At 41.5% G+C, this 27,825-nt stretch overlaps 1 protein-coding gene across 1 annotated transcript in view; it reads left to right on the top strand.

The window, feature by feature from the left end:
* The window catches only part of LOC117355910 (glutamate decarboxylase 1-like), a 135,731-nt gene that overhangs the window by 34,627 nt on the left and 73,279 nt on the right, over nt 1-27,825 (top strand). The window contains exons 2-4 of the mRNA XM_033935024.1: nt 1,062-1,202; nt 12,539-12,781; nt 23,887-23,977. Of these exons, the coding sequence (XP_033790915.1) occupies nt 1,062-1,202; nt 12,539-12,781; nt 23,887-23,977 (475 nt within the window). The remainder of the gene's footprint in view (nt 1-1,061; nt 1,203-12,538; nt 12,782-23,886; nt 23,978-27,825) is intronic.

The raw sequence follows: 27,825 nt of genomic DNA, 5'->3' as shown, positions 1-27,825 counted from the left end.
CGCGCCATTGTCTTGCGCGCTTTTGACCTGTCACCAGCATTTTCAGTGCCTGTGATCTTAATGGACATTTTATATGGGATATAAGCAGTCTGAAGTAAGGTTCCATGTTTTTTGATGCTTACTCACAGATTTTAAATTATCCTCCTGATGTTGTTTTTCCTTAAATGTTCTCTTACTTTCTTTAACAATTGTAGTTCACTCCTTTTTCCCTATGTATCACTAATTAACTGTGTACATCGATTGTTTAAATTGTTCAATTTTGTCCTCCCCCCAAAATTTTTTATTGTTATACGCATTGAAAATATTTGATATTGCGTTTATATCAAAATTTTAATAAACTTGAAACTTGATTTTAGAGTCTCCAACTCTTGATCAGTGGTAATGGTGAAAGTACCCTAACCTCAGCAGTTATATTTATGGATAATGTTCCCATAAACTTTTCTGCTCAACAAAGCAACAAATCCTTTCTCCTACATACATGGATTCTCTTGCCATCTTGTGTCTCAAAGATAAAGGGAGTCTTCAGAAGGTAACAAGTCACTAATGCTTTGCCAGCTAATACCCTGTGTTATATTTTATGTGGTGATCTTAAACATGTTTTCAGTAATTTTCATGGTTGTGGAGAAACTGTATAATGGCACACAGGCAGCAAAACTGATAAACGACCCCAGACTACAAATCATTCAGAAAAGACTTATCTATCCTCTAGATTTTTGGCTAGCTAATTTTCCTTAGAGTTCTATTTGTAATAAGGTTACTCTTTTGTAAACCGAATAGAACCATACGGCTATGCGGTCTATAAGTTGATTTTATGTTATGTATGTTATGTTATGTTTGTAGGTCTTTTTCTTGTTTTGTTTTGTCAATAAATTCCATCTGCATTGTTTTTATTATATACCTTCAGGCCCAGCCCTACTTTTTGGTGTGTGCTACTTTCGATCTGTAGGGGAAACGTCTTTTCTTTCTCTGTAACCCTGATGAACATCACTTGTTTGGTTGTCATTCTGCCTTATTTGCATTTTCCCATTGCTTCAGTTTACGCTTTATTTGCTTTTCTACAGATAGAAATCTATCTCATCCAGATGAAGGATCTCTACAGAAGGAAAAATCAATTAACAGTCCTCTGATAGGAACAGGTGGAAAGAAAAGGGAAATGAACATTATGAATCATGCAACTGATTTTTCAAAACTACACGCATCAGGTATAGAATAAGTCAGTTTTTACTAAAGCGATATATTTTTCAAGGCAATCTCATGTGAAGTTATAAAAATGCTATTTTCTTTCTGGAGGCTTAACTGTTTCTTACTTTATATTAAGGCTGTATACTGTATATCTGGGTTTGCCAGTGATTACAGAAGCACATGTTTCTTCGCAGGTTTTTAGAAAAGAGTATCATAGAATTTGGTTAATTTTCACTTTTTGACATGCCATACGTTTCTGTTAAAGAACTGCAGAAAGTGAATTCAAGTCTCAGTGATGTTTTTTCTATATTTTCACCAAGGCTCTGCATGCTTACAGGCTCCACCTTCAGGGATTTCTTTTCTCCACTGGACGGGAGGCATAATCAAGTTTCAAGTTTTATTTGAGTTTGATGAATCACTTATTTAGGGCTCCTTTTACAAAGGTGTGCTAGCGATTTTAGTGCGCACTAAAATGCCGCGCGTGCTAGCCGCTACCGCCTCCTTTTAAGCAGGCAGTGATTTTTTGGCCTAGCACGCGCTATAGTGCATGCTAATCTTGTGCGTGCGCTAAAAACGCTAGCGCACCTTTGTGAAAGGAGCCCTTAGTTTTACTAAGCGAGGTACAAAATTAATAAAAATATATATTTAATTTAATTTAATTTCTTATATACTGCTATACCGTGAGGTTCAAAGCGGTTTACAATAAAGAACGCATTAAAGATAAAATAAAATAAAAATAAATAAAGATAGGTACTTGGAAGTTCTCTAACTGTCCCGAAGGCTCACAATCTAACTAAAGTACCTGAGAAAATTATTAAAAATGGAAAAGATAGAAAAAAAAAAAAACAGAGATAGAGACAAGATAAGAACATCCCAACAAGTATTCAGTGAATTAAATTAAATTAGGATTAAAAAACAAATAAAATGTATAAAATATAAAGTAAATTCCAGTCAGACACTAGGATCTGATGTTAGAAGTTCTCAAAGATGACATGCCAAGGAGTGAAAGCTGGTATTCTCCTTGAGTCCTGAGATATGAAGCCAGCTACCAAACAATATTTCAGTCATAAGGTTCCCCAGGATATTGTAATGAGTGACAAAATACAGGCTAGTCATATGGATCAAAGTCAAGGCAATGTCAAAATGCAGGCATGTCATTTGGATCAGATGACCTCTGCAACAGCCAGACAACCGCCACTATCATCTTGATGCATCAGCTTCTTTAAACGGCCAACTGCCACCATCATCGGATCCAACAGCTGCTTCCAAAGATCTCGGTCCCTCCAAAGAACAGGCGATTTTCCAGGCAGGACAACTATTCCTTCGGCTGCACATTTTGTGATTCTTCTGGGGCCGTCCTCTCCTCAGAAGCTCTGCCTCTGAGCTCACTCCGATGCGTCGTCCACCTCCCCACTGGCACGACATCAAAAGCCGAAAAGCAGGAGTACGCGGCTGTCAGCACGCAATAAGAATGGTACAGGAGCCGAAATGTACAGGAGCCGAAATGTACAGGAGCCATAATCAGATCTCTTACACCCTCGATGAAAGGTTGAGGACCCAGACCAGCGTATCCCACCGCCACCAAAGAACAAGTCGAGCAGCAAGCAAGAGGCCACCTTAACCACCGGATCGAAGCAACTGTCAAACCGGAGAATCAGTAAGTGAATTTAAATAAACTTAAACAAGAATGGAGGTCCCAGATAAAAGGAACAAAGACCATAAGCAAAACCATTAGGAAATAAAATCAAAGAAAACCAAATTAGACCAAATGAAACAGAAACAAAAAATAGGATGAGGGAGACAGCACAGTTGATGACTTAACTGGCCGCCATCTTGTTAGACACACAATTGAAAATTTAGAATAATGGGTTAGACAAATAGACTTACAGACCAACTAATACAAAAGGTAAGAGGGAACAGAACTACAATTCAGTATTTTTAAAGTACAGAGGAGAACCATATATGGAGAAAACAATAGGGAGGGAAGAGTGCAATCAAAGAAGGAAACTAATATAAAGTTTAAACATAATTTAAAGATTAAAAGCATCTTTAAAAAGAAAACTTTTTAAATTACTTTTAAAACGACTTAAGTCATTTTCCTCTCTTTTGCTAAGGTGCGCTAAACTTAACACATTGGAATAACCTGAATATCCCTTCACTAAGCCATATATTCTATGACTCCATCAGGAAAATTTTTTTTCTCTGTTATAGCACCGACCCTCTGGAACTCATTACCCCTGCACTTACATGAAAAGACCCGTACTGACAGATTCAAAACAAACTTAAAAATGACTTCTATTCCGTCTGTACCTTGCAGTTCTAAGCGGATTACAGTATAAGGTAGCTAGACATTTCCAGGAAGTTACAATTTACAGTATAAGATTGCTGGACATTTCCAGGAAGATGTCATTTAGGGGATGCTTACACAGTAGATGCAGGGGAATTACAGATTAGGGGAGTTGAATAGTAAGGCAAAGGGGAGAGTTATGATCACTAGAAGGGAAGAAGAGATTTAGGGTTGATATGAAGGAAGGAGGAGCATTCTCCACATCTCCTTATGCAGGGCCGCCATCAGGGCAGTACTACCAGTCCTGCATTCAGGGGCCCGGGCTCCCCCAGGGTCCTAGGCAGTGTTCTAAGGCAGGGGTGCCAGTAGCCCGCCAAGGCAAAGTGAGTCGATCACCCAGGACTCACTTTGTCTTGGCGATCTAATCTATCGGGCCGATCAGTCTTCCTCTCCCCGACGTCAATTCTGCAGTCGGAGAGGAAGTTCGGGCCAGCCAATCGCTGCCTGGCTGGGCGGAACTTCCTCTCCGATGGCAGAATTGACGTCAGGGAGAGGAAGACTGATCGGCCCGAAGCAGGGAGAGCATGCGTCGGCGTCGGCTTTGGGGCCTGTTATCCATTTGGGTCCTATTCCCCGATGGCAGCGGCAGTGGCAGTGGCTTGGGGAACGGCAGGGAGAAAGAAAGAAAGGGGGCAGGCAGGGAAACAGAAGGAAAGAAGAGAAACAGAAAAAAAGAAAGAAAGGTCAGGGAGAGAGGAAGAAAAAGTTGGGGGAGGGAATGAGGTGTGGAGGAGAGAAAGCATACAGGCTGATAGAAGGGAAGAAAGATTGGATGCACAGTCAGAAGAAGAAAGTGCAACCAGAGACTCATGAAATCACCAGACAAGGTAGGAAAAATGATTTTATTTTAAATTTAGCAAAGTGGAGGCAGTATTACCACAGTTTTCAAAGGAATTTGCCCAAATAACTTAATAGTTAACTAGGTAAATTTCCAGAGATGAAAACTTCCCTTCATTTACTATGCACAGTTCTGAATTTATATCTGCTGTCTATATTTTACAATATGGTTCCATTTTACTAAACCGCAATAGTGGTTTTTAGCGCAGGGAGCCTATGAGCGTCAAGAGCAGCGCTGGGCATTCAGCGCAGCTCCCTGCGCTAAAAACTGCTATTGTGGTTTAATAAAAAGGATGGAGGATATATTGTCTATTTTTGTATGGTTGTTACTGAGGTGACAATGCATAGAGTCATCTGCCTTGACCTCTTTGAAAAAAACCTAGAATAGGAATGATAATTAACATTTTCTCAGCGTATAGTGTGCTTTGTGTTTTTTAATTTTATTGTTGGTAGATCATTTTGACTTGGTCATTTTAAAGTAGCTCACAAGCTCAAAAAGTTTGGGCACCTCTGAGCTAGAGCGTTGAAACTGTGTATTTCTATTTTATCCCCCCTTTTACAAAACTGTGGAGCGTTTTTTAGCGCCAGCCGTGGTGGTAGCAGCTCCGATGCTCAGAATTCTATGAGCGTCAGGGCTGTTACCACTGTGGCTAAAATCCATACTACAGTTTTGTAAAAGAGTGAGGGGTTAGTTTGTGATGACATATTCCATACTAGGTGAAGGTGTTTTCTGTGTTCTGTGTGTTCGAAAGACATGGTTTTCTGTTAGGATTGATGGTGTAGGATTGATTGGTCTGGCTTGTTTAGTTTTACAATGGGTGTATTGATGTACTGCTCACTGCAATATGTAAGATGCTGCCTTTTCCTAGGTACTCATGTGTGACGTGTGGTTTGTTACTAAAAATCATGTTTTTCTTACAGATGGGGGGGTGCCAAAAAATGATGGGCCCCGGGTGTTACATATGCTACGTACGCCACTGTATGTAAAGATACCAGAAAGCTGGCGTAGCAAAAACTTTAAGTAAATTGTTATTCTTCTAAGTTTTGAGTATTTAACCCTTCCACAATCTCACGGGCACTCGTTTCAAGTTTATTGAGATTTTGAATTAAACACAATATCAAATATTTTCAATGCGTATAACAAAAATAAATTTGGGGAAATAAATAAAACCATTTGAACAATAAACATACAAACATATCCATAGATGATTAAAATTACATAAGGAGTACAAGGATAAACTACATTTGTTTAAAAATGCGTTCTCCGCGCTTGCTCATAAATTTGTTGACTGGAAGGATCCAGCAATGTGGCCAGATGCCATTCAGGACAAAGACAGAGAAAGAATTGTGCAATTTGGATTAATGATGGAAGATGATTTAAAGCAAATGGCACAGTCTATGAGTAAAGATCTTGACGGATGTTCTTTTTATGAATATCTCCTCTATGCCAAATCACCCAATGGACGTGAGAAGATTTTACGGGACTGGCTTAGGTGGAGCATTAGCAGAAAAGTATGTGTGTATTCGGCCCTTGGAAGAATGGGGGGGTGTCGGGGGGGGGGGGGAAGGGGTGTGTGGGGGGCCCAATTGGATTGCTCAGTAAGGGGCCCAGAAATTTCTGATGGCGGCCCTGTCCTTATGTATTAACCATTTATGTATGTCGATAATATTACACATTGTATTTCTCCCCCTCCCCTGCTCGTTATTGTTTCTGTCTTAATTATGTCCCCGTCTCCCTTAAATTTTAGAAATATTGTAATATGATTATGTCAACCGCTTAGACAATTTTTTAGGCAGTATATCAAATTTGAAATTAAACTTGGAAACTTGGAAAAAGACTTACTGCAGGGTGCACTAATGCATCTTATAGTAATGCCAATGTTTGCATGCAGAGCATATGCTTCCAATTGCTCATAGAATTCCTTTCAGGTTTAAGATACTCTTTTTCCAAATTCAGAGGGAGATTCTCAAAAACCCGCGTTAAAAAGTGACGGTCTGCTAAAGCAGCCTTTCCAATACTGAATCTAAAAACCCGTGATATTCTTAAAAAATCATGCATGCAAATAAGATCGGCAGACAGCAGCGAGGATTTCCTAGAAAAAACGTGCTGTCAATATCATTAAAAATAAAAAAACCCAAAAACACAACAACAGGAGAGATGCCCACACTCTTCCGCTGCCCACTATGTTGTGATGCAGCAGGAGAGATGCCCATTCTTTCCGCTGCATCACAACACCCCTTGCCTAAAATCCCGGCCGCGACCCCCCTTGCAGCAGGAGAGATTTGTCTGGAAACCCCTTGGGGGGGCCTTAGGACCCTTCCTGATGCATCTGGGGAGGGGCCTGAGGCTCTGATGGCCCAGGGTGTTTAAAGCTCCTTCCATAGGAGGGCCATAAGCGGGGCCTTAAACACACTGGGCCAATCAGAGCCTCAAGCCCCTCCCCGGTGTATCCCATGATGCACCAGGGAGGGAAATTACCATTTTAGACGAGACAGGAGCAGCAGCTGCTGGGAAGATGATGTCTACGTCCCTCCGGAAAAGCTCTTGAGGTATTAAGAGTGATATCTAATGTAAAGTAGAATCACTACTAAATTTACAGAACAATATGGTCTTGAGATTGTTTTCAAAACTCCATATAAGAAGAACATGTCTGAAAGATGGAGAAATAATCCCTTGAAACCTTTGCTACCTGGAAACCCAAAGAGCGATCTATTTTTTTGAAAATACTTTCTCCCTTTAATAGTGGGGAATTGAAATAAACATGAATTAGTTGTCCTGCCAGAAGCAGCATGGGAAAAGAAGAAAACATGATCATAAAATTTGATGGTACCAAACCTCAGAACATGTCAGTTAACAAGTAATCAATTGTCTTCAGAGTCAGAAATGGAATTTTAATAATGCACCAAAATGAACTCTGGTTTCTGTTAAAATGCCCTCCTGGGTAGAAAAGCATAGGTGGAGCAAGTTAATGAAGCTACAATAAGAAAGTTAGCTAATTATTTACAGTATAGCCTTTAAGACAGGATAAAAAAACACTGATCTAGATTTATGAATGTTCAAGTATACAGGAGAATATCAAAGTTCACAGAATTTGGAGTAATGTTGACCTTTATTTTCTATTGTCTAAATTGTAGTTAGTGGGTAGGTCTGATCATACTTTGAAATTGCAAAATGGCTTGTTTGCAGTTTGAAAAACTTATGTAAAGGAAAATATTATATGAACGTAGCTTCCAGTGCAATAGGGATGATATGCTGAACCATAGGGTTATCCATGCTGCTCACGAGCACTGTGCAGAAGATGCCAGTCACAGCTTTTCACTCTTCCTCCTTCTCCCTGGGCTGCTCCCCTCAGTTCTTCCTTCTGAAAGTGAGCTTGAAGGTGTCTTTCTGATCGGCTTGGTTTGTCTCTTTTTATGCTACGATGTTTTCACGGTTTTCACACATTTTATATGGTGCTAGAGTTCCCTCTGAGAAGGGTCTTCTCTGCCTGCTTGGAAAGGATCAGACTTTTCTGTCTGCAGTTGGCAAAATAGTCAACCAGAATATATCAATAACCTGCTTATTCCCTATAATTCATCTAAGTCTTTAAGATCTGTGTCTAAAAATTTGTTATCTGTTCCATCTCTGAAGTTAATCAATACAATAAGGTCAACCGTTGTTTCTGTCACTGCTCCATCTCTTTGGAATAATACTCCTGTTCACTTATGGGAAAAATCAAATCTTAACCATTTTAAAACAAAACTAAAAACATTTCTTTTTCTTGATGCTTTGGAGACCTAAAAGCCCTCCCTTTTGTCCTTTCCTATATGTTCTCTTTCTTATTTGATACATTGTAGTTCTGTCCTTCTTCCCTCTTGTTTCTGTTTGTTTTTGTATTGTTTTGAATGTTTTGAATTATGACTGTTGTTTCAAAGGATGTATAGTTACCCCATATATGTTTTTAACATAAAGTTCACCACCTAGAAGGTAGATTGGGCGGTTTATAAAATTTTTGAATAAACTTGAAACTATCCTTTGGGGACCTGTTCAGCCGGCTTACTGAATATCTGTGAAGTTCAGGGTCTGTGCCCTCAACATTTGCTTGCTTTCTTGATTTAGTCAAGAGCTTGAACACAGGCTGTAGGTCACCAATAGTGTTCCTTTGGGGTGCTCACAGTGCCGGCTGTGATTTTTTTACTTTCCCCTTATTCTCTCTTGTCCAGCGTGGTTGGTGGGGGTTGAGGAGCAGTCCGACTGAAGTCCAACCAGCAGCCCGAAGATTTCAATGCAGGAACTGACTAGGGCGTTTAGGCTACGATCCTTTCCAGACCCGCTTCCAAGGATACCATTTCCAGATGGATGCATAGAGCATTATCCTCTGCATACATTGGTTGCGGAAAACAACCTCACATATCGTTTAAGCCACATTTGACAAGGGGCATTGCCTCCTCCTGGGCAGAATCTCAAGCAATCCTGCCTGAGGAGATTTGTAGATCAGTGATTTGGGTCACTCTGTAAGTTTTTACCAAATTCTAAAGAGTGGACTTAGCAGCAAGGAAGGATATTGTTTTGGGCTCCTTAGTACTACACATAGGATCATCAAGCTTACCTTATACTTTGGGGACTGCTTAGGTACATTCCTATGGTTCAGCATACCATTCCTATTGCACTGGAAAAAGAGATTATGTTCTTACCTTGATAATATATTTTCCAGTAGATAGGGATGGTATGCTGAACCCCCCACCCTGTCAGTTTTTGATGTACTTTCTTCCTGTTTCAATGCTTCCAGCTCAAGGGTTATGTCCCTAGTTGAGCTTTTTTTTCAGTCAGATTTTAAGTATGGGTAGAATCTGTATATATGGTTTTGAGGGGGAATATTTGGGCTTCATAAGTGTTCAGCCTGATAAGGTTACTTTATTGACATTTGTTGACCTTTCTTGAAAAGTTGCTGCTCTTTGTTGTTCTTCTCTAAACTTTATTGTTATTTAACTATGTTTGAGCTGATCAGAAACATTGTTCAGGGAGTTTCCCCCATGTCCCTCCTTCTCCTGCTCATTCATTTAGGGCTTAAGCCAGCTTGATATGAACTGAAAAGGGGCAGCACAGCATAAGGAGAAAGAAGAGGAATGAAAAGCTGTGATTGACATCTTCTATATAGTGCTCATGAGCATGGATAACCATATGGTTCTGCATACTATCTCTATCTACTGGAAAAGATATTATTAAGGTAAGAACCTAATCTCTTTATTGTATTAAAAAACTGATATCAGATGCTGCCTAAATTTACAGCCTAACTATAAGTTCTAATTTGGTATGTCTCAGTCCAAATCAATGGACAAACTTGTACAGTTTGTGTCCCATATCTGGTAGTTCAGTGTAGGATGGGCTGGGGAGGACATCAGTGGGAACTCAACTAATTTGGAATATGAGGACGTTATTGGCCAGACTTTACAGTAGATATCCTGCAAACAATGGGATGATTGGATAAGCTGGAGTGAGCTTAGATGGCAACTTCAGCAGTTGGAACCTAAGACAATACCAGGTGGACTTTAGTCTATAGTCCAGAAATATCAAAGAAGGGACATTTTAATTTAATCATGTATTTTTAATGAGAATAACTAATGGGCAGACTGGATGGACTGTTCAGGTCTTTAACTGCCGCCATTTATTATCTATATATATAAAATCGGATGTATGTATGTATGTGCCGCGATCACGCAAAAACGGCTTGACCGATTTGAATGAAACTTGGTATGCAGATCCCTCACTACCCGGGATGATATGTTCTGGGGGTCTCGCGGCCCACCTGCACACGTGGGCGGAGCTACAAACAGATAATCGGATATCACCCATTCATGTCAATGGAAAAAATGTAAAACAGCTGCCAACGCAAAACCGGCTTGCCCGATTTGAACGAAACTTGGTATGCGGATCCCTCACTACCCGGGGTGATATGTTCTGGGGGTCTCACGGCCCACCTGCACATGTGGGCGGAGCTACAAACATAAAATCAGATTTCACCCATTCATGTCAATGGAAAAAATGTAAAACAGCTGCCAACGCAAAAACGGCTTGCCCGATTTGAACGAAACTTAGTATGCAGATCCCTCACTACCTGGGGTGATATGTTCTGGGGGTATCGCTGCCAACCTGCACACCTTGGCGGAGCTACAAACAGAAAATCAGATTTCACCCATTCATGTCAATGGAAAAAATGTAAAAACTGCCTCCGCAAAACCGGCTTGCCCGATTTGAACGAAACTTGGTATGCGGATCCCTCACTACCCGGGATGATATGTTCTGGGGGTATCGCGGCCCAACTGCACACGTGGGCGGAGCTACAAACAGAACTTCAGATTTCACCCATTCAAGTCAATGGGAAAAATGTAAAAAGCTGTGGGACCGATTTGAACTAAACTTGGTATGCAGATCCCTCACTACCTGGGATGATATGTTCTGGGAGTATCGCTGCCCACATGCACACATGGGCGGAGCTACAAACATAAAATCAGATTTCACCCATTCATGTCAATGGAAAAAATGTAAAAAGCTGCCTTTCTCACAGTAATTCAAAAACGGTTTGACCTATTTGAACGAAACTTGGTATGCTGATCCCTCACTACCTGGGGTGATATGTTCTGGGGGTCTCGCATCCCACCTGCACACGTGGGCGGAACTACTAACTGAAAATCAGATTTCACCCATTCATGTCAATGACAAAACTGTAAAAAGCTGCCAACGCATAAACGGCTTGCCCGATTTAACCGAAACTTGGTATGCAGATCCCTCACTACCTGGGGTGATATGTTCTGGGGGTCTCTCGGCCCACCTGCACACGTGGGCAGAGCAACAAACAGAAAATCTGATATCACCCATTCATGTCAATGGAAAAAATGTAAAAAGCTGCCATTCTTACAGTAATTTCAACTACCTGGGGTGATATGTTCTGGGAGTCTCTCGGCCCACCTGCACACGTGGGCGGAGTTACAAACATAACATCAGATTTCACCCATTCATGTCAATGGAAAAAAAGTAAAAAGCTGCCATTCTCACCGTACTTCAAAAACGGCTTGACCGATTTGAAAGAAACTTGGTATGCAGATCCCTCACTACCTGGGGTGATATGTTCTGGGGGTCTCGCGGCCCACCTGCACACGTGGGCGGAGCTACAAACAGAAAATCAGATTTCACCCATTCATGTCAATGGAAAAAATGTAAACAGCTGCCATTCTCACAGTAAATCAAATACGGCTTTACCGATTTGAACGAAACTTGGTATGCAGATCCCTCACTACCTGGGGTGATATGTTCTGGGGGTCTCGCGGCCCACCTGCACACGTGGGCGGAGCTACAAACATAAAATCAGATTTCACCCATTCATGTCAATGGAAAAAATGTAAAAAGCTGCCATTCTCACAGTAATTCCAACTACCTGGGGTGATATGTTCTGGGAGTCTCTCGGCCCACCTGCACACGTGGGCGGAGCTACAAACAGAACATCAGATTTCACCCATTCATGTCAATGGAAAAACAGTAAAAAGCTGCCATTCTCACAGTGCTTCAAAAACGGCTTGACCGATTTGAACGAAACTTGGTATGCAGATCCCTTACTATCTGGGGTGATATGTTCTGGGGGTCTCGCGGCCCACCTGCACACGTGGGTGGAGCTACAAACAGAAAATCAGATTTCACCCATTCATGTCAATGGAAAAAATGTACTCAGCTGCCATTCTCACAGTAAATAATAAACGGCTTGACCGATTTGATCGAAACTTGGTATGCAGATCCCTCACTACCTGGGGTGATATGTTCTGGGGGTCTCTTCACCCAAGAATTTATATGTTCTTGCTCCTGGAGGTGAAACTAAAAATGTTGTTTATAATCAAGTTTTGTGTTTGTTGTATTGTATTCATTTTGTCAAATATTTCGCATTATAATTTGATTATTGTACTTTTTATAAAGCTGTAAAAATATAATTTCATTCACCACTATAAAGTATCTTTATTTGAATCCATTTACTGTGTTATTGCTATAATTAAATACCCGTGCAACGCCGGGTCATCAGCTATATTACTATGTAATATTGAAAGTATTGCTTTGTGAATGGTATATGACTGCTGCCAGTGTAAGGACGGAATCACAAACCTTTATTATTGTTTTCTCTCTTTTTTTCTTTTTTTTTCTGTTCTCAGATTTACTGCCTGCTAGAGATGGTGAAAAATGGACAGAACAGTTTCTGCTTGCAGTTGTCGATGTGCTCCTAAATTACATCAAAAAAACGTTTGATGGGAAAAGCAAAGTCTTAGATTTTCATTATCCTCATCAGCTTCTTGAGGGTTTGGAAGGATTTAATCTGGAGCTGTCAGACCAGCCAGAGTCTTTAGAACAGATACTTGTTGACTGCCGAGACACCTTAAAATATGGAGTTAAAACAGGTGACAACTTATTATTTATTTTCATTATAATTCTTTTCAAAGGCAGATGGTGCTGAGTTAATAGCAGATTTGTCATGTGCAAAGTCTGTTTTTCATCATTTTGAATGTCTTAGAGAGCAGACTTCAAGCTTGTAGAAATGAAGAATCAGTGGGAAAATGGTAAGCTCTGTTAGAAATAACCTATAGTATCTTGATATACATTCTGCAGAAGCAATCTGTCTGATATTCAAAGTGATTTAAGCAGGCAGAAGAGGCTCCTGCCCACTTAAATTGCCTGAGGCCACAGCTGCACTAAAGTGGACAGTGTCACTGAATATTGCCATTGACAGTCACAAATAATAATTCATAATAATAATCATAAGGGCAAATCAGGGGCAGTACGGGGGCGGCATTAAGGAGGAGCCTAGGATTATGCAAGTGCCAGCAATAATTCAATATCTGAACCCACATAGCTAAGCAGCCAGTGAATAGAGGAAGTGGCCTAGTGGTTAGAGCTGCTGCCTCAGCACCCTGAGGTTGTGAGTTTGATCCCATAGCCTGGAATCTCTCTCCTCTCCCATGGTCTGGCATCTTTCTCTCCTTCCCTTCCTCTTCCCGAGATCTAACATCTCTCTCCTCTCCTTTCTGCAGTCTGGCATCTCTCTCCCCTCCTTCCCTTACATTCTGTGGTCTGGCATCTCTCTCTCTCTCTCCTTCCCATTCCAGTGGTCTGACATCTCTCCCTTCTTTGGGTCATCTCTCCTCCCTCCCAGTGTAACATTTCTCTCTCCCTCCTCTCCACCACTATCATGCCCAACAATTCTCCCTCTTTCTTCCTTTCCCCATATACATCATCTCTCTTTCCCTCTCATGCCACACACCTATGTCCAATAATTCTCCATTCCTTTTCCCTCTCCCACTAGCAGCATTTATTTATTTCCCTTCCCACTACTCTACCTGTGCAGCATATCTCTTTTCTTCTTTTCCTCCTTTCCTAACCCCCCAGCCCATGCATTTGTCCTTCCCAACTCTTTCCCAGTATGTGCAGTATCTGTCTTTCCCAACCCCCTGAGCATCTGTCCTCCCTGCCTTCCCAACTCTTTACCTCCTGCCCCCAGCCTCTCCCTGCAAGCCTCTGCACCCAGCCCCCTCCCTCCCCTGTCAGATCCTGCACCCAGCCCTCTTAGCTCCCTCCATCAGGCTCTTCACTCAGCCCCCTTCCTTCCTTCCTTAGCTCCCTCCCCATTCAGGCTCTTCACCCAGCCCCCTTCCTTCCCTCCCTCCCTCCCTTTCATGTCAGGCTCTTCATCCAGCCCCCTTCCTTCCCTCCCTCCCTTGTCAGACTCCCTTCCCTGTCAGGCTCTTCACCCAGCCCCCTTCCTTCCTTCCCTCCCTCCCTCCCCTTTCAGACTCTGCACCCAGCTCCCTTCCCTTCCTACCGCTGTCAGACTCTTCACCCAGCTAGCTTCCTTCCCTCCCTCCTCTGTCAGACTCTGCACCCGGCTCCCTTCCCTCACAACCCCTGTTAGACTCTGCCCCCAGTCCCCTCCCTCCAGGCTCTGCAGTGCACCCTGCCCCATCCTCCTACCTCCTCCCGGTGGTGGCAGCTGATTTCTTATGCTGCTGAGCACCAACTAGCAGGAACATACTTTGGTGCTGCCTGCTTGGTGTTTAGCGGCTTCTTTGACTGGCTCCCACGAATTCTTGTGATTCACAAGAATGCACGAGAGCCACACAATTTAAGGATATTAATCCTATTTAAACATCCTTGCACATTGGTTCAATATTCCTATAAAGATTGCTTCTTCTCTGCATCTTTCAAAAACTGTTCTAGATTGGGGGCGCTGTTGAGCCCGACTAAGATCGTCGCCTGAACACTCAGCTCCGGCAACCCTTCTTATTTTCTTCATCTCCTGCTGCATTTCAATTGTTTTGGACTCCTTAATTTAGCATTAACTGCTGTTTCTTTGATGGCTACTGCCAAAACGGGCAAACGACACAAGCCCGAGCCTCAATCACCGGCGAAAACCCCGACGTCGGAGAAATCGGAGAAGCCAGAAGCTCCCTCCATGATGGATCTCTGGGAGGCTACAAAAGTGGTGCAGGACATAATGTTGGACACCAAAGATACCGTGCCTGAAATAAAGGACAAATTAGCCATGATCCACACAGACCTCTCTACGTTCAAGACCAAAATCGCTGACTTAGAAATTAAAACAGCCACCGCGGAGGCAAACATCAAAGCACTACAAAGCCACGTGAAACGCACGCTGGCTATTGAAAGAGAGCTTGAAGATGCGAGTAACCGCTCTTGATGGAATAACATACGTCTTCTGGGGGTTCTGGAAGGTCAAGAAGGAAATAACATAATCACCTTCTTGAAATCTTTCATTCCTTCTCTGCTGAACATCCAATTAAAGAAAGATTTTGAAATTGAACGGGCGCATCGATCACCATCTTCGCGCCAACCATGTGACAGGCGCCCGAGACCCATCATCCTCAAAGTTCTCCGCTACCCCCAAGTGCTGGAAATTATGCAAAAAGCGAGATCCCTCGCACCTGTAATTCATGAAGGCAACACGATTCTTTTTCTTCCCGACTTACATAAAAACACAGTGAAAGCCCGACAACAACTTCTTGCCTTCCGCCCCCAACTGAAGAAAATGGGTGCCCGGTTCGGCATCTTTTATCTGGCGCAGATGCGGATCACCTTCATGAATCAAACCAAGGACTTCACAGATCCGGAGCTTCTTGTCTCCTACATCGAAGAAAAATCTCCGACTCCGATTGATTCCATTTGACCTTTCTCTTCACCTTTCAACCTATCTTGCCGACTGCTGAACGATTCTCAAGTATGACTTTTCATCCCTGTGCAGTCTGAGTACACATCACCTTCTTCACAATTATAACGGACTATTCATTTGTTTAGTTTAAGCCCTTTGTTGTTTTGCTTCTTTTAATGATTTTCCTCATGTTTCCTCCCTTATCTTCCATAACTGTCTCCCTCTAGATTGTTGTGTACTTTACTATTTACTCTGCACTCATGAGTCATGCTTTGCTGTTCTCCCAGTTTGTTTGTTTATCTTAGCAGTCTTTCATTTTACCATTGTTTATTCAACTGTTGCTTTTGCTATACCAATTGATTCTCATATCAGGTTGCTTGTTAAACTTAATTGTGCTTGCAGTAGGAGCTACTTTTTGTAAATCCTTCCTTATTTGGGCTGCTGTTAAGCTGTTTTCTTCCGACTGTCTGGTTCTCTGCTCCTCAGCCATCCGTTGCTCCTGCTTACAGTTCAGTGAGCCTCTTTCACTCATGTCCAGTATATCTCATTGCTTCTTTCTCATCATATTATTTTTGATGTATACAGCTTCCACTTTATCTTGCATTGCTTTGTATTTTATGTACATTTTTTCAGGTATGCCATTGTACAAACAGAACAGTTTTCAATCCTTCAGATGTCACTTACCATAACCTCACTTAATGTCAAAGGTCTTAACAACATCATTAAAAAGCACAAAGTCTTGTCTTATATAGATGACCTTAAATCTGATATCATCCTTCTTCAGGAAACACATCTAAATGCGGCTGACTCAACAAAATTTGTCAAGCAAGGCTTTTGTGCTCCGCTATTTTCCCTTTCTATTAATGGGAAAAATGGTGTTCTCATTTTTATCAGACAGCCATCCATATCTGTTTTGTTCAGCTCCCGTGATACTCATAGCAGATGGCTCAGTGTCAAACTTACTATATCAAACCACATTTTGCGCATAATTAATACTTACGCTCCCAATTTAGACTCCCCTGAATTTTTTCATAACCTTGCCAATCACATACTCCAAGACCCCCCTCATTATTGGTGGTGATTTCAATCTCATATTGGATCCTCTCAAAGATAGGAAATCCCATGCTCATTATAAAAAAATCGAAATCCTGGTATGCACTACATGACATTATAGATCAATTGCAACTTGCTGATCCGTGGAGACTCCAACACGTAGATACAGATCAATTTACCTTCTTTTCAGCTCCCCATTCTACCTACTCCAGGATAGATTACTTCCTCACTAGCTCATCCATATTAGACCACATTCTCACATCTGACATCAAATCTATTACCATCTCTGACCATGCCGCCATTACGCTGACCTGTAAACACTTCTCTCTCGCACCTCACATTAAACAATGGAGATTCAATTCCTCCCTCCTTGACGAAGCCACGTTCAAAGATTTTGTTACTAATGCCATTGAAGAATTTTTTAAGTACAATACTCCCTCTCATATGGATTGGACTATAACCTGGGATGCCTTTAAAGCCTATATCCGGGGTGCTGTTATTCAGTTCTCCACTCATCTCCGCTCATCCCAAAAACAATTACAAAGAGATTTGGAACGCCGCATTCAAGAAGCTGAATCCCATCACCTATCAGATTTATCAGATATCTCCACCCTTGTTCTCCTTCACAACCTATGCCTTCAATACAATTCTTTTCTCAGCTCCTCAGCTGCCAGGTCTGTCTTCATCTAATCCTCTAACTATTATGCAGACAATAACAAACCCGGACATCTTTTAGCGAACTATCTTAAAAAATCTCAGGATAAAACCACAATATCTTCCATTAGGGATTCTTCAAGTCAATTGGTTACAGGCTCTTCTACCATCGCCTCATCCTTCCTTTCTTTTTATCAACATTTATATTCCTCTGAATCTTCTTACTCTGCATCCCTAGTCAATACTTTTTTATCTTTTCCTCATCCTTCTATTTCACCGCTAGAGACTCTACTACTCGATGCACCCTTCACTTCTTAGGAACTATCTGATGCAGTCCACTCTCTCGCTTCTAACAAGTCCCCTGGCCTGGATGGCCTTACCAACGAATTTTATAAAGCCTTTCTTCCTGCTTTACTTCCTCATATGCTGTCTTTCTTTCATTCTCTATGTGCTCAAGGACAGTCGACTGGTTCATTCACGGAAGCTACCCTTATTGTTTTCCCAAAACCGGGCAAAGATCGTCAGGATATCAAAAACTATCGACCTATCTCCTTAATCAATGTTGACGCTAAGATCTTTGCCAAAGTTTTGGCTACCCGCTTACAATCTATTTTCCCCAAACTTATATCTCCGGATCAATCTGGTTTTCTAAACCAACGTTACTCTTCTAATAATACTCGTTTATTGTCTCATGTCATACATCTTACCACCTCCCACGCTGATAGATTATGGCCCTCGACGCCGAAAAGGCCTTTGATCGTATTGAATGGCACTTTCTATTTCATATCCTCAAATGGTATGGTTTCACTGACTCCTTCCTTAATGTGGTTAAAGTTCTTTACTCTCATCCAACGACGAGGATCATGATTAATGGCCACCTCTCACAACCTTTCTTCCCGACTCGTGGAACTAGACAGGGGTGCCCTCTTTCCCCCCTTCTCTTTAATTTGGTCCTTGAATCTCTCTTATCTGCTATCAGATTTGACACTAGAATTCAGGGCTTCCAATCTGGCTCCTTCTCAGTCAAACTATCAGCGTAAGCTGATGATGTCCTTCTTTACATCTCCCCTACCTCTCTTATTTATGTCCTTGAACAAATTTGCCTTTACTCTGCCATTTCGGGCTATAAATTGAATATTTCTAAATCCGAACTTCTCCCACTAAACTGTATTGATATACAAACGGAATCTTCCACTTACGGTTTCATCTGGTCTCCCTCCAAAATCAAATATCTCGGCTTATACTTCGGACCTTCGCTTGATTCCACCTCTCAACTTAACTCTGACTTCATCTTCTCTATTATCCGAACTTGTACTAACAGATGGTCTCCACTTAATCTCTCATGGTGGGGCAGACTTTCCACCATCCGCATGATGATCACCCCTAAAATTAATTATATTCTTAGCATGTTACCTTTTCTTTTTCCCCAGTCGATTTACTCTCGTATTTAAAAACTTCTAGTAGATTTCTTGTGGCAAGGTAAACAACCCCGTATAGCGTTGCATAAACTGAAATGTCCTAGAGACCAAAGGGGTGTTAGTTTCCCCAGCTTTCGTGATTATCATTTTGCCTTCCTGATGTCTCAAGGTCCCTTTGGCTATCTCTTAGCTTGCCTACTGTACTTCCCACTTGGATACATATGGAACATTCTGTTATAGATCCCTATTTCCTTAAATATGCCCCTGTTCTACCTCTTCCTTCATCTGCCAAATTGAACCCAATTTTACTTGGCACTTGACAGGCAATCAATCATATTGACTCCATTTCTGGGAAAATATGGGCAGACTCTCTCTTAGTTCCCATTTGGAACAATCCCAAAATTAAAATCAATAAACAATTAGTAATGTGGAAATCATGGCAATGTCAAGGTATTTGGAATATTGAACACGTTGTGCTTGCAGACAAATGGATCTCCTTTTCTGACTTCATGGCCAAGTTTCAAATCCCTCCTTCCCAGTACTTCAAATGGATTCAATTACACCACTGTCTCACTGCGACATTCTCCTCTGTTCACACAGTTCCGGATTTGCATTCCATGATTCTCTCCTTCTCTTTCACTAAAGGACAAACTTCCAAATGGTATAAATTTATTCAATCCAAATGCTACCAACCCCTACCTGATTCTATCACCAAATGGGATCCCCTGTTCCACTCTCCACTCACTACTCATATCTGGCTGACTATTTGGCCTAGGCTGCTAAAATCTCTTAGATCCGCTTCACACATGCAAACAGCGTTATTTCTCTATCACAGAGCCTTTTGGACTCCTAATAAAATGGTCAAATTGACAAAGTCCACTGACAGCTGCTGCTGGACCTGCAAATCCCGGGATGCCTCTCTGCGTCATATGTTATGTGATTGCCCTCATGTCATGGCCTTTTGGTCTTCCATATGGCGTAAGATTTCCAAGATTTCCAAGATTTTCCACAAAATTGGAAATGTTACAAACAACAGCAGTAACCTCTTCAAACTGGTCAACGACCTCTACGACTTCGAAGCTCTCACCGACAACCGAGTTGAAGAACCCACATTAACCGTTAACACCCTTGCAGACTTCTTTAACTCAAAGATACAAAAACTAAGATCTTCGATAACTGCCCCAGCCAACCCCCATGGGGACTTTCCAATCCTTCAAAACTCAGACAGGCCCAAGCCAGACCCAGGATCCAGAACAGACCTAAGCTGGAACCAATTCACAACTATCGACTGGCAAACCTTTCACAAATATTTTAACAAATACTCCAACTCCTTCTGTAGACTGGATACCTGCCCCCCCAACTTTATGAAAACTGCTCCAATCCATTTCAAAGCTAATATGTTGGCTTGGGTAAACCTCCTACTATCCACTGGCAGTTTCCCAGCAGAACAGGGCCACATTTCGATAACTCCAATCATAAAAAACAAGAAAGAACCACCCAACACCCCCTCCAACCACAGACCAATCGCAAGCATCCCACTATTCACCAAAATAGCAGAAGGGGTGGTAAACGCCAAACTTACCACATACCTAGAAAAATTTGATATCCTAAATGACAACCAATCAGGCTTCCGCTCCAATCACAGCACCAAAACCATAAACGCCTCCCTCCTAGATCACATACACACACTCTTCAGCCTGGGATCCAGTGTCCTGATTTTACAACTAGACCTGAGCAGCGCTTTCGATCTAGTTGACCATGACATTCTCCTAGACTGCCTTGCTTACATTGGCATCTCCGGCCAGGTCCTTAACTGGTTCAACGGGTTCCTACGGAACAGATCTTACAGGGTATTCAAGAACGACTCCTACTCTTACACCTGGGAAAACTCCTGCGGTGTGCCACAGGACTCCCCCCTATCCCCCACCCTGTTCATTGTCTACCTCACCTCCCTAGGAAACCTCCTGCAAAGCCTCAAGCTTAAATTCTTTATCTACGCAGACGACATTACCATAGTCATCCCACTAACCAGTTTCACGCAAGAACTCCTCACCTCCCTTGCAAGCATACTCAGTCAAATTGAACTCTGGATGCTATCCTACAGACTAAAACTAAACCCAGACAAAACAAAATTCTTCTTGGCAACCCCCAAAGACAAAATCAAAGACACCACAATTCAAGTAAAAGGATCCATTTTCCCCCTCGAACAAACCTTAAAAATACTAGGAGTCACACTGGACAAACACCTATCCCTTGAGAAACACACTGATATCACAGTCAGGAAATGTATCTCGATGCTATGGAAACTCCGTACCATAAAAAAATACTTTGACGACACTTCATTCCGCCTACTAGTACAATCCTCCATCCTCAGCATACTGGACTACTGCAACATCATTTACTTGAGCGCCACAAAGAAAACCATCAGGAGACTAAGGATAATCCAGAACACCGCTGTTCGCCTCATATTTGGCCTGAAAAAATGGGATCACATCACCCCTTTCTACCACAAACTCCACTGGCTCCCACTAGAATCCAGAATCATATTCAAATTCACCTGTTTTTGTTACAAAACAATATTTGGTTTATCCCCAAGCTACATCTCCCCTCACTTCACCCTAAGCCACAACACTAAGAACTCCTGCAGAATTCAACTCTTTGCCTTCCCCTCCCTAAAACTATGCCACTCAAAAAAATTCCTTGACAAAACCTTCGCCTTCCAGGCTGCCAAACTAAACCCATGGCTAGCCCAAATGGTCCTCAAGGCCCCCAACTACCTTGACTTTAGAAAATTACTAAAAACCCACCTATTCCAAGACCAGGACCACTTCATTAACCTCCACCTCTCCCCTACTGAACCCCCCTGACTCCCCCCTCTCCCCTTTACTTCTCTTCACTGTTCGCAACTCTGATCAATCTTGTATGGAACCACTTGTAACTCTGTTTAATTAATGTGAACCGCCTAGAACTCATCTGGGTATGGTGGTATACAAAAATAAAGTTATTATACAAAAATAAAGTTATTATTATTATTATTTCTCTGAACCATTCTCATTTGATATTTTGATCACTGGCTCAATGACTGTTTCTACTCCTTTGCTCTATACCAGGATCGATTACTGACAATTCTGTTATTTCTTGCCATTCAGATTATACTTCAGAATTGGAAAGACTTTACAAAACTTGATTATAATCATTGGTGGAATTCTGTCTGTCTGCATATTAAATATGAACGCCATATTGCTGAACGCCATAATTCACTTTCCTCATACACTAAAACCTGGTCTTCATTACTTGATTACTGTAAATCTGACCTTTGATTGTTTGACTATTCACATCATCGCTTGATAATTTAATTTTGCCTGATCGGTTTTACCTTGTGTTTAGCCTCCTTGGCTGATAACTTCTCCTAAATGGTATACATCTTTTAGCTTATACCTTTTTATCACCATTGCTGTTATCTCTTTACCCAAAGTTCCGTTGTGACTCTTTTTTTTGTACTCATGATATTTAGATTTGCTGTATAAATTGCTGACTCTGATTTTCTATATGCCTAACATGTTTCTTGTGAAATTTGATATACTTGACGAGTGTTCTTTTAAGTTTGTTTTATGCTTCTTCGGAGGCCTATGCTGTATTGTTTTCATTCAATTTTATAAAATCAATAAAAATATTGTGAACAAAAACTGTTCTAAATGAAGTGGATCCCAAAAAACATAATCTTGATCCAGATTTAGGGGACTTGGCAGTACTATATGATGATCCATTGGACCAGGCATCACTGGAGTGGAATTCTTAGTTTTTGCTTTTCGTTTTCCCATCTTTAGTAACAAAACTAAATGATACCTTTAAACTTAGTTCCATTGCCCCTCTGGCCACACAATGTGACCATGTGCCTTTGGCCACATGCCATAGAAGTGTGGGTCTCTTCTAAGGAGTTGCAAGGCCCCCCTCTGATGTCACTGAAGTGCCCACTTCTTTGCCTGATGATATTGGCAGATGTATACAGTCCACCACGGCTGCCCAGAAGGCTGGAAACATAGGTAGAGTAGTTCCCAAACTAAAGAATGCTTTTGGAAGCAACTTCTCCCAGCACCTTATATATTTCCAGAATGCTGCGTATATTGTTTTAATTTAATATGTTTAGTGTTTATAATACCATTGGTAACAGGACTATTAGGTTGAGAATGACATGGGGACAAATTTTTCCCAGTCCCAGCGAGTTTTGTCCCTGTTCCTGCCCCATCCCTGTAAACTCTGCCTTAACCACACAAACTTCAAACACTTATGATTTTAAAGTGTTTGAGGCTTGTGCAGATGAGGACAGCACATGCAGGAATGGGGTAGCGACAGGAAAAGAACTTGCTGGGACAGGATAGGAAAATGAGTTCCCATGGGGATGGTGAAAAATTTGTCCCCCTGTAATTCTCTACTATTAGGTATGTATGTGTGTGTGTATGGGCTATATTCAAAAGTTTTCCCACTATCTCTTTACTGCTTGACACAGGGCTGAATGTGTCACAACCCCAAGGATTTTAACTTGGCCCATGACACCCTCTCTCACTTTGTCCTAGCCCCATCCATGCCTTGCCCCATTCTAGCCACCCCAAACATCTGAGTCACTGACTGCCTAGGAACATAGCCTCACCTTTCTGTCCTGCTTTTCTGATTCTACTGACTTAAGCAAATGGCCCCACATGCTTTCCCTTTTTCCATAGGAACGCCTCGTACCTCTCTTCCCCCTTTGCACTGATTACTCTCTCACATTCTCTTCCTTGTACTCATCCCCTCACCTTCTCATGTAGCTTCCTGTTACCTGATTCAGTGATTGGCAGATTACTCCACCACCATTGATAGGCCACCTTCTCTCTACATTTAGATATCTTTGCTGTGGCTATGGCAAACCTCCACTGAATGCCACCACTGAATCGTTATTAATTGTAGTGCTGTAGAGGCTGGAGCCCCTGGCACTGACTTTCTCTACTTTGCTCATCTTCAGCTGGGGTGGGGTGGGAGTGAACTTCCCCATTACTCTGCTGGTACTAGTTTCTGATTCTTCCAGCCTATCTGTATGCATAGACTTATGGGCGCATGTCCAGGTATTCCTAGACTGTGTCTTCTTTAAATTTTTTTTTTTTATAGTTCATGTGCATGACAAGCTTGTGAAGATGTTTAGAATGTCATATGAGACTTATTTTATTTGTTTTGATTAATTTAGGGCATCCTTGTTTCTTCAACCAACTTTCCAGTGGCCTTGACATTGTTGGGTTAGCAGGTGAATGGTTGACGGCAACAGCAAATACAAACATGTATGTACAGTGTATTTAAATTGCTTAACTTTGGTTGCACGCTTAAACCACACTTTTCAAGAAATTCCTGAAACAGCAATAACAACACGACCTCTAAATGCTCCTAAGATCTACAACTTACCTCTCTAGCAAATCACTGTAACTCTGTCTTTTTTAAATTAACCTTTTGTAATCCGCCTTGAACCGCAAGGTAATGGCGGAATAGAAATCCCTAATGTAATGTAATGTAATGTAACATTCTGTGGGGGCACAAAACTTGTTTTGAAAGAAGATTCATGAAGCATAGTTTGTCTAATTATAAAATTTTGAACGCATGGTATTATTGCCGACTCCCTCATGTTCCTTTTGGATTTTTCCCCTGTACCACTGCTCATTCTGGAGACCGAGGAACAGGAGTGTACAGGATACCAAAATGGTCTGGTTGTCCATGTATTCTGAGATGATCCCTGTTTGTTTGTAGTCCCACCCCTATAGGGGTCAGGGTATATTTAAGCTCAACAAGCAGTGGGGCAATTTTGTACTGCAGTGTAAGTCATGACTGGAATCTATGGATGGCTTGGTGCTCGTTCAGTCAGACATCATTCACTTGTTAGATATGGGACAGAACTTGTTTACTTAGGATCTAGTGGGTAGTGAGCTTAGACAGTAATGTAATAGAGACAGCTGCAGCTTGGTTTTTATTAGGTATGTGGGAACATAAGCAAGATAAATCATTAGTGGAAATGATGTGAACTGTTCTTGAAAGATGTAATACCCTCTATCAAAGTGTAAACCAAAAAGAGATTTGCAGACTTCAGATTCTACAAAATACTGCCGTTAAACTCATCTACCAAATTTGATCATGTCATCCCTGCTTCTATGTGATGCACACTGGCTCCCTATCCCCCATCACATCACATATACGTCTCCCTCCGTATTCGCGGTTTCTGCACTTGCGGTTTCGCTTATTCGCAATTTTTCGGATGCTGACTCCGGCCCTCCACATTAGGTCATGAGTAAAGTTCCTTTTCTTGTACTGTACCAGTAAAAAAGTTTAGCACTTACCAACATTTACTTTGAAAATCGTTGCTTCCAAGCTTTCTCCCACAAAATCGCTGCTTAAAATCTTTCACCCTCAAAATCGCTGCTTCCTAGCAACTCCAACACAGGCAGACATCGAGGTCAGTCACTATGGATAGCGGGTGCAAGCAGTGGGGCCCTGCCATCCCCCCCCCCTGCTTCCTGATCATCCAACATCCTCTCAGACTTGGGGTTGGGGGATAGGTATGTTTTTGCTGTGCTAACAAACCTTGCCTTTGCGCTTCCCAGCACTGTAAGTGATTCGGCGTGACAATGAGGAAAACACACATTTCTCATCTTCTCGTGCAGCCGCCAAACTGTGGAGAGCATGCTTTGGCATGCACCACTACACCACACAGGGGGGTGGTCAGGAGAGAGTGAACTAGAAACTTAGCGAGAGCTGTTCTCTCCAGCTTTCAGCATTTACTACTTTTAGGTTCGGGCATTGTCTTCGTTTGTTTTCTTTTTTTTTTTTCCATTGTTTGGTTTAATGGGGTACATAAATTTGGATTTACACTCTTGCTCCCCCTCCCACCACCACAAATAGTAATAATAGTGGCTTTTTTCAAAAATCCGCAAATTCCAGCTGAAAAGTTATTCGCGGTTTCAATAGTAAAAACGATGGCATTTACACAAAACTGCGAATAACATAAAAAGTTATTCACATTTTTTTACATATTCGTGGCTATGTTCCGCCCGCATCAACCACGAATACGGAGGGAGAAGTGTACAATGCTGTCTGTAGCAGGTGCCAAGCTCTGGAATGCGCTACCTGTGATGGGAGACTGAATTTTAAGAAAATGTTGAAAATGCAATTATTTGTCAATGCCTTCATGTGCTAATGCTATTTGCTGTTAATGCTTTCCTGTCCTGTAAATGTTTTTATGGGATTTTTGTCTTTCCATCTTGTAGGATGAACTTAAAAGACGGCTTTAATAATGATATCATTAGTTAATGTTTTATTGTGTTTGTCTTGTCGAAACATGTTTAGCATATTTAATATGTATGCATGTAATTTTGTAACCCGCATAGTTTTTATGCGATGTATACATTTTTAAATAAATAAATAAAATATAAAATCAAACATCATATCCCAGCCTTTATTGATAAATATATATATATATTTTTTATTTATTGAAATTTTACATAATTCACAAGAATATTCCTCTTGTACAAGTAAAACAGAAAAGAAACAAATTAAATAAACTCACAATTACTGCTATCAGGAAAATTTCATTCTTTCTTAGACCACTAACTCTGGAGGGAGAGGAGATGAATATATTGAAGAGATAACAAACATAAGTAATAACTATATTCTTGAAAGGCTTAACAGTCTTTAACCCCCTCTTTTCTTCCTACTCTTAAACATTCCGGGTAGCAAGATTCTTTAAATCTAAAAAGATGCGTAACTGTTCTGGTGCATAGTAGACATATTTAACATCTTGATGTTTAATTAAACATTTGCATGGATATGCTAATAAGAATGTCGCTCCAAGGGTCAAAGTCTCTACTCTCATTGCTAAGAATAATTTTCTTCGCTCCTGCGTTGTTCTCATGATAAATATTTAATCCCTTACACCTCCAGTCGTACATTCCGCTCAAATTATCAAGATCTTCTTGCTATCCCCTCTATCTGAGAAATCTTCTATGATACATCCCGCAATTCCATCTTCTCAGTCATGGCGCCCTCTCTTTGGAACACTCTTCTTCTGCATATAAAACAAGAGTCCTCTCTCCCTGTATTTAACTTATTGCACTTCTTCGAAGGAATTAACAAACGGATGGACAGAGGAGACCCCATAGACATCATATACCTAGATTTCCAAAAAGCCTTTGATAAGGTGCCTCATGAACGTCTACTCTGGAAACTGAAGAACCATGGGGTGGAAGAAGATGTACATAGATGGATCAGAAACTGGTTGGCGGGTAGGAAACAGAGGGTAGAAATGAAGGGCCACCTACTCGGACTGGAGGAGGGTCACGAGTGGTGTCCCGCAGGGCTCGGTGCTCAGGCCGCTGCTTTTTAATATATTCATAAATGATCTAGAAACAGGGACAAAAGTGTGAGATAATAAAATTTGCGGAGGACACCAAACTATTTAGTGGAGCTCGGACCAAAGAGGACTGCGAAGAATTGCAAAGGGACTTGAACAAACTAGGGGAATGGGCGACGAGATGGCAGATGAAGTTCAACGTTGAGAAATGTAAAGTATTACATGTGGGAAGCAGAAACCCGAGGTACAACTATATGATGGGAGGGATGTTATTGAATGAGAGTACCCAAGAAAGGGACTTGGGGGTAATGGTGGACATGACAATGAAGCCGATGGCACAGTGCGCAGCAGCCGCTAAGAGAGCGAATAGAATGTTAGGTATAATCAAGAAGGGTATTACAACCAGAATGAAAGAAGTTATCCTCCCGTTGTATCGGGCGATGGTGTGTCCGCATCTGGAGTACTGCATCCAGTTTTGGTCGCCGTATCTTAAGAAGGAGATGGCATTACTCGAGAGGGTTCAGAGGAGAGCGACACATCTGATAAAGGGGATGGAAAACCTTTCATATGCTGAGAGATTAGAGAAACTGGGTCTCTTTTCCCTGGAGAAGAGGGGACCTAGAGGGGATATGATAGACTTACAAGATCATGAAAGGCATAGAGAGAGTAGAGAGGGACAGATTCTTCAAACTTTCGAAAAATAAAAGAACAAGAGAGTATTTGGAAAAGTTGAAAGGGGACAGATTCAAAATGAATGCTAGGAAGTTCTTCTTTACCCAACGTGTGGTGGACACC

Source organism: Geotrypetes seraphini, chromosome 2 (genome assembly GCF_902459505.1).
Source record: "Geotrypetes seraphini chromosome 2, aGeoSer1.1, whole genome shotgun sequence".
Lineage (NCBI taxonomy): Eukaryota > Metazoa > Chordata > Amphibia > Gymnophiona > Dermophiidae > Geotrypetes > Geotrypetes seraphini.
Note: the sequence above shows the minus strand (reverse complement) of the source record. Positions and strands in the feature narration are given on the sequence as shown.